We start from the raw sequence: 8,796 nt of genomic DNA, 5'->3' as shown, positions 1-8,796 counted from the left end.
CTCGTCACAGAGGTTCCTCGTGGCGTGTAGTGTTCCAAGATGATGCACTTTTCGTCCCAAAAGAGGGTCAGCATAACCTTCCCTGCAGATGGCTGTGTCCGAAACTTTTTGGGTTTCGGTGATGAGGAATGGCGCCACTCCTTGCTCGCTCGCTTTTTTCAGGCTGATGGTAATGCACCCATGTTTTGTTACCAGTGACGATTCGTGACAGGAAGGCATTACCGTCACGTTCAGCACGCCACTAAAGGTCTTCGCACGCATCAACATGTCGCTATTTCAGTTCAGGCGTCAGTTGTCGGGGCACCCATCTTGCAGACACCTTATAAAACTGGAGAACATCATGCACAATATGAAGTGCCGATCCATGACTCATGTGTACACATGCTGCAATTTCGTGTATTGTCACACGGGGGTTTTCCAAAACAATGGCTTCAATGGCTGAAATGGTCTCTGGAGTCACTATGTGGCGAGCCTGGCCGGGGCGTGGAGCATCGGCCACGGACGTAACACCATTTGCAAATTTCCGGCACCATTCATAGATTTGTGGCTGTGACAAACACACATCTCCATACTGAACCTTCATTCGCTTAAAAATGTCAATCGGTTTCACACCTTCACTTCGCAAAAACCGAATCACAGAACGCTGCTCCTCGCTGGTGCATGTGGCTGGTGGGGCTGCCATTTTGGAACTGTTGTTGCGCCGGTGTTTGTGCATTAGCCGGCTGCTGCCACCTAAGAGAAATCCGGCATACTATCGCAAACAGGCATGCCAATTTACAGCTCACTGGCGCCATATGCGGATTTTTATTTCTACTTTTATGGTTTTCAGTTGACTCCCCTACATATCCTCATATTTTCTTTTCAGCTTCCTTGGGCTCTCAGAAATAAAATATGAATGATCAGAAGTGTTGTATTACGTCACCATTAATGTGGTGTTGCTGGCGTGACCGCCTAACAGCAACGATACTAAGAGTATCAAATACAAATTAATTCTGCGTAAATAGTTAAATAAAATTTAGTGGTTAGTACATTGCATGATCTTAATATTAATAAGAATAAAATGACATACCCAATAAGGCATGCATGAGTCGATAACTCTCTTTTTCCAATCTCACATTTATTTTATCAAACACATTTTCTCGATTAAATAAGGAACATTTATCACACACATATAAAAATATCAAAATATCAGAACTTAGATACATAAAACGTGATAAATTAAAATGGAATGGTCGGAGAGGGCCGAAACGTCACTATTTGTAGATGCATTGCAATCCTGTCTCATCGAATATATCTGCAGTCGAAATTTTCTCATATTCACTTTCGTATTGTGGCACAGTCTTATTACACACTTGCAAGCTCTTCTTTCTTCACTTTCTCATTTTTCTAACACACTTATCATCACGTGATGACACATCGCTGATCAAGCACATCTTGGAGTCGAACACCTATTGATAATCTGCTGGAGCTGCATTTTTTATGTTATTCATGGCAGCAGGACGTAGTGAGTCTCAAAACGGGCATTTTCCTCTAGATACTAGATCTCTTAATTCTGCTTCCTTCTATGCAAAATACGACGACATTCCACGTGCAAAATATGCAGGAATGATGGCGACTGCTGAGTGTGTGTGGCTCGAAGGCCCACACACTCGTTAACACGACGTCAGGCAGAAAGAGGGGAAAGAGGAAGACAAACCAGCATGAAGAATAGGCCCTATCCAGGCGAACAATCCAATTATTTTTATTATCTGAGCGATGTAGAGGTGTTCTGGGCTGTATGTCATTACTATTAACAGGAGGTATGATTGAAGCAAGAGCCTCTTTAATGTCTTCTGCTTTCGCCTGAGCAGGCACTCCAAACAAAATTATATTATCAGAAATGGGCTTAGCTGTGCGTAAGTGAAGCAAGTCTGAAAGCTCTGAATGAGAGGTGATAGAATCTTTAATGGAACAAAGATGCTCCGCAGTAGCACAGCGAATTAGGAGCTCGTTTGCACGGGTAGGACGGATTTTCTTGGGCACTAAATTGGTGGCCAATTTTTCTCGTAAGGCCCTCGGAGAGACACTGCGATCCTTGGATGAGACCAAAAGCACGTGGTCAGAAAGCTTCTGCTGTCTCTTAGGTGGGGAATCCTTCTTTTTTCGTAGCTGAACAACAGTAGATTGATGCTCTGCAGGACAGGGTGGCTGTTCAGCAAGAGGGGCAGAATCCCTGAAGGTTGAAGGCTCCAATAAAGAAATAATCTTATTAAGAGAATCGTTTTGTCCCTTGAGATTAGCAATAATTTGATCTTGCTCTGCTAATTCTAGCTCCAACTCTACTATGGAGCGTTGTCCAATAATGATTGTATCAGAAATTTGTTTTTGAGCTGTCTTAGTCAGTTTATGCTTCGTGTTGGAAGCTGAGAGCAGCTGAAGCGATGCAGTACAATGTTCTAAATAATTTTGTAATGAGTTTGGAGCAGCAGTAGGCACAGGAAGAAGTGTAGCAGAAGGCGCTTCAGATAATACAGAAGGTGTGGCTGACACAGAATCAGTTACTGAAGTAGCCATTCAATATTATGTGAAAATAGTCAAATAGATCAAACACAAGCTGAAAATAATACTATTTGCTATGTAGATGAAAATGTGGTGTAAGTCAAACAAAAGTCAATGGAAATCCTATGGAAATTAAATTTTTATGCTAGGCATATGAGAATTGGTAGATATGTGGCAAAGTGATGAGAAATAACAATGTCACAATTACTTTTCTAAAATTCTAAAGTGTAAGAAGGATATAGACTGGTAAAGTTATAAAAATCAGTTATACAGAAAAGGATCACTGTAACACTAAGTTCTATTGTTCAAGAAACCTTTATGAATAACAAGAGAAAAGTTAAACTTTTTACACTATTTGCAGTATAGATGAAATAGTGGTGTAAGTCAAGTCAAGTGTAAGTGTAAGTCAATGTAAATCCTATGGAAATTAAATTTTTAAGCTGGGGATATGAAAGTTGGCAAATATGTGTCAAAGTGGTGAGAAATAACAATGTCACAATTATTTCTTAAAAATCTAAAATGCATAGAGGTTATAGGCTGACAAAGTTACAAAAACCAATTATACAGAAAAGGATTATCGTAACACTATAAAACTATTGTTTATGATACCTTTATACATAATGAAATATAAATAGGCTTTAATGCATAAAATAATAACTAATATAACTAAATTGGCTATTCAATAGCTAGAAAATTTCTTAAAATTATTAGTTACAAGATGTGATAAGGCAGATCATCAACATAATAAATTAATGTAATCTAACAATAACTATTTCAAATAAGCAAAAATAAATCAACAGTTACTTATAAAGTACAGAGTTTATAAATTGGCAACTATTATTTGAAATTCAAAGAATTATGAATACAATATTAAAGGCAAATTTGGTGGAACAATGGTATAAGATCATCTAACCGTCTAATGTAAAATGCAGAACTGAATTAAAATTCACTAAAAACAATAAATATACAACATAACTACACAGGAATATTACAAAACACAATTATAATTCAGATTTAAAATCTAATATTAATTAAAAAGTAATAAATAACTGAAAATATTGATATTAAGGAAATGCTATGGCAAAATGTAAACAACTTATCTAGTCCCCCTCTAGACTGTAATTAAGCCAAAAATCTTTACGAAGGCTTGAATAAAGAGCAGGTGGGCAGGTGAGGGAGTATCCAAAATTAGTCCAAATGAAGAACCTCTATCCAAATTGAGCAACTTTAGGAAAAACTTGAGCTGATATACAGTATCCAATCTTGCCTTTACTGTATTACAATGGAGGAAAACAACATCTTTATCCAAGTCAGAAAATTGCAAATAAAAACCAAAGTAGCTATCAAACTCCAAAATAAGTCATATCAAAATGATCCTCTCAAGGCGGGCTTCAAGAGGACACCAAAGTCTCTCGAATCACGTGAATATTTCCGCAGAAATTAAATAAGTTTGAAGAGCAATAAAATCACCAAACAACAGTTGAAACAAAAACACGCAATAATCAACACGAGGGGGGCCTTTTGCGTAGTGCCATACGCGTCATCAAGTCCATATTTCATTTCAAGTCCAAAATCAGTCCAAAGTCGTAAACCAAACTTCAACACCTTATGTGTAGATTCACTTTGTTCGGTACACGAACAATAAGGGTTGAATTCAGTAGGGGTTTTACCCTGTCGCATACGGTGCTACTCCAGTCACAGGCTCTATTCCGGAGTCGACATTGGATGTTACACTCATAAGTCCTTTGATTTATACAGTAATAATTGATGTCGTTATTATAACATGTCATGACATCTCGCATCTTGAACTTAACAGACTCATGTACTGAGGGCTTTCACTTAACCATCTACCCCTCACCTCACACGCGTCGTTAGTAGGCACACAAATACATACATCATAGAGGAGCAACAGTTCTTTTAGGAATAAACCCTTTGCTAGTTTCTTTGTCTTTAGATCTTTATGTACCTTCGCCTCAGTTTCACTAATATAATCCTTTACTTCCTTACTTTCACAATACTTAGGGCTCTGCTTTAATGATTCCTTCACTCTCTTTTCCATTCTTTTCCATTCTTCTTTCTCACATCATCAGTACCTCCGCCGTGCTTTACATAGTCATTCCAAATGACATTAGGTCTTACATTCAACATTACTTTCTCAATTGGTGTTCTCTTGCGCATTCTCTCCATATCTTTATTTTCAACATCACTATTTGAATGGTTCAAAAGTACTTCATTATTCTCAGCTCTAAGCTGGAGCGCTCTTTCTCCGTTATTCACAATAGGCATCTGCTCAATCTCCTTCACTTCGTTCACTTCTATAACACTGCTTCTATCCACATGGTCTTTTGTTTGCTCTTTGAAATCAACTTCTTCACTAGCTCTTCTTTCTAAATACTCTTCGACTTGCTTTTTAAACTCGATCAGATTGATACCCTGAACTGTAAGCTATTCCAGCTAGGTCCAGTTCTATGATAGGGTATTCAGCAGCTTCATACAATAATTCATCATATATTTCACTGCTAACAGTAGAAAGAGGCCTTTCTGCCCGACATCACATCTTTTGGATGTGCAGGACTAGAGTCACATATAACTATCTTCTCAAAGCTGAAAATGAGCCTGTTTGTTTTAATTGTAATGTTTGTTTATCTGTTCGTCATATTTTAATTGAGTGTCCATGTTTTAATAGTCTTCGCCAGAAATATTTTAATAGCTGTGACTTAACTCTCGACCGTTTAATCGGGAGAGAGGTCAATTGTAATTTATTTTATTATTTAAAAGAGACTGGCTTTTATTACCAAATGTAATTTGTTTTGAAGACTGTGTCTTGAATTTTAATGTGTGTTTTTAACTTATGTTTATATGACTTCATCCTCTGGATCTGGTACATTTGTATACTTGTTTTAAATTATCGTATTTTAATTTCATCATTTGTAATCATCCCATCTCGTGTTTGGCGCGCTGTAATCATCTTTGGTTTTGCGCCATAATCTCTCACTCACTCACTCACTCACTTTGGATGTGCAGGAGGTCTGCCTTCCGCATCTCCCCCGCCACTGGGACTTTCGCATTCCACTTCCCGTCTCTGAACGTCAGGTGATCCAGCACCCTTAGAGGAACCATCCTCTTCTCTGTTTTGTTCCGTATCACTTCTATCAGATCCACTGTTTTTCTTTTCATGATGAGCAGCACAACAAGCACACATGCAGTTGCACTCACCAGGCTCAAGGGTCGATTTTCTTACTTTTGGACTCTCTTTCCGGTTGACCCGACCTCCTTGGCTAATAGTATGTCTCGTTACCTTCACCCAGATTTACAGGGCTACGTGGTAATTCAGTGTTTCGCAGACGTCTCTGAGCTTTACGCTCTGCAATTAACTGTTCGACACGAGCATCATAGGCTTCGCCAACGAAACCTTCACTCCTAGCAATCTCATGAGCTCTCTTAATATAGGGATCTGACATATTTAAATCAAATGCGCATACCGCGACAACACCTTTTTATAAATAAAAAAGGACAAAAAGAGCATTATATTATATATTTTGGTATTCCTGTATTGTTTTGTATACTTTATATTCTTGTTTTTGTACTTATGCGTGTACATTTGTATTTCTCATTATATGCTCATTTATTGCCACTGTTTACATGTTTTATGGTAACCAATGTTCCGAATTGATGTCTGGTCATCCTATCATGCATATTCTTATTCTTGCAAATGTATGTAACTATGATATTGATCTACTACTATTATGATAATGAACTACTACTACTATGACAATGAACTACTACTACTATGACAATTATGAACTCTGGACTACAGATTACGACAATGAACTCTAAATATTGACTATGACCTCAATTTGACTATATATACTGTGGACTATGGACATACTTGTAACAGTGACTTTTATGAATGTATTCGCAGCAAGCCTTGCTAAAATTGCCATGTACTCTCTCTATGACTACTCTGCAAATATCTAAATTTTTCAATCAAAATCAAAATTTTTGTGATCAATAAATGCCGCTGATCTGCCGGGTTAGACCTGGTTGTGGCGGTAGCTAGTGGTGGATGACAATCCGCTATGAGAGCTTTAGCCTGATTGGTTTATTCCTTTGGTCGGGAGCTCTCATAGTGGTGGTCATTCAGTCAGTCAGTCCTTCCAGTTTTTATACACTTCGACGCATGTGGCAGGGCGCGATAACGATACAAGAATCGATGATGGCACAGTATTCACTGTGAGAATTCTGTGTTCTCACATTCCCTCCGGCCGAAGAAAAAAAAATTGTCCCATCATTGGACAAATGAAATCCCTCTCTGCTGGACACACTTGAACTTTCGTCTGCATTACATACACATTTCACACCAATCTTTACATCACTTGCAAAGGCACTGCATTTTATCATTTCGTTCGCATTTATATATACATTCCACATTACTTGAACAACATTGAGCTTTTGTATGCACTATACACACGTATTTCACATTAATATTTCACATTGCTTGAAAAAAAAAAAAAAACACAACACTGTAAACATTTTGTGATACACATTTTTTACATTCCTAAATTAGTATTATTCTTTTACGTACTCATGCATGTCTACTCTTACCTAAAATATCACTACAAATGTGATTCCATAAAAGAAATTTTGACATATATATTTTATAACTCACATGTGATAAAAATCAATTTATCAACGACTAATGATATTGCATTATCAATTTGATGTTACTGCTCTTAACCATTGTTTCCCTTTGTTTACATTATCTCATTCTTTACATTTTAGAATCACATTCACTATTTCATTACTCAGCTACTTTTATCATTTGATCATATTCATTTCATATATACATTTCATATACCAATATGTCATGACATTGTTACAAGCTACATTTGTATTAGATCCACTACTAAATTACATACCTTGAATTTGATTCAGCAGTAAGACAAGGAGATTTGAACCACACTCTTTTTTATTCTGCTACCTAGTAATTAATGAGACCCTGCATAGTACAATTCAATTTTTCTGGTATATGGACCAGCCAACTCTACCAAAATCGTGCAATTAGCACTTTATTACACTAAATTGACCCATACCACGCATGATCATCATTCATCATCTAGCTTGTACACATGCTACATTCTTATCATAACCACAACTTTACACTTTTTTTTTGATTTCCTGATCTACAATTTACAATTTTGTTACACTCCTAATCCTCATTTTGTGTTGAATCTATTCTTGAAGGCTTTTGTAAAAACAATTTACTTGCGTGAACTTTAGTCGTTTTATTATCTAATTGTATTATATAGTTATCATTTCGTAGCTTTTTAATGATCTCATATTTAATGACATGTGAGAACACAGAATTCTCACAAGAAGTTTGATTACTGAAATGATTTTCTTCAGATATACCTACTTCATGACTTAATTCTAAATTACGCGGTATAGGTGGTTTTCTAGATGCTACCACCTAATGGAAACGAGGAAAATACAAAATTATGCTTGAAAACATTGTAAAATATACATGCTATAACTGTTTGCATTTCAAAAACTATATACAGATGACTCTGAACTTTGGCAGCATTAGGAATGCTAGCATACCATACATCGCTGCAAATCCACATATACTTGCCCTTCCATAAACATTATTATTAACAGCCTGCTGCTGAGCAGTAGGTTACAATAATATAAATTACCTGCCATACTCATTACAAAAAATAAGCAAAATTTTTATTTAAGAGTTCAAATATTTACTCATTAATAACAAAGCACTAGAAATATTACTTTATAACAACTATATAAATGTAAACAACCCTGTTCCATGTCAACTCAGCATTAAAAGAATTCAATACATTTAGCATAAAAATGTCCTATTCATACAAAGAAATAAGCTAAATATTTATTTACGAATATAAAGATTTATTCATTAATAACAAAACAATGACAATATAACTACTCTATAATTACTAGTCAAATGTAATCAACACTACAGGGGTGGGACAAAAAATAGGGAAACACCTTTAAAAAAACATGTTTCTTTGCTTAATATGGTGTAGGAAACTCATTGGCATCCAAAACAGCTTGCAGTCTTCTTGGAATGGATAAATACAGTTCCTGTATGTTTGCCAAGGGAATATTATACCATTCTTCCTGCAGAACGGTGGCAAGTTCAGATAACGATGTCGGCGGTGGATAACGAGAACTCACTTTCCGTTCAATGTAGACCACAAAGGTTCGATAATATTCAGGTCTGGTGAC

The 8,796-nt window shown here is 36.5% G+C and overlaps 1 protein-coding gene across 1 annotated transcript; it reads right to left on the bottom strand.

Moving 5' to 3' along the window:
- Positions 1 to 271: 271 nt before the first annotated feature.
- Positions 272 to 682, bottom strand: LOC118192376 (protein GVQW3-like). The gene has a single exon (XM_035363324.1). The coding sequence runs from the start codon at positions 680 to 682 to the stop codon at positions 272 to 274; it is 411 nt and encodes a 136-aa protein (XP_035219215.1).
- Positions 683 to 8,796: the final 8,114 nt, after the last annotated feature.

The sequence above is a fragment of the Stegodyphus dumicola genome, chromosome 8, assembly GCF_044657685.1.
Source record: "Stegodyphus dumicola isolate Sdum_Otavi_A_Nest chromosome 8, ASM4465768v1".
NCBI classification, from domain to species: Eukaryota; Metazoa; Arthropoda; class Arachnida; order Araneae; family Eresidae; genus Stegodyphus; species Stegodyphus dumicola.
The sequence above is the reverse complement of the archived record's forward strand: the minus strand, read 5'-3'. Positions and strand labels throughout refer to the sequence as shown.

Bases quoted from the DNA above. Each gene is read 5' to 3' on its own strand.
- LOC118192376 (XM_035363324.1), bottom strand. From the start codon at position 682: ATGGCAGCCCCACCAGCCACATGCACCAGCGAGGAGCAGCGTTCTGTG.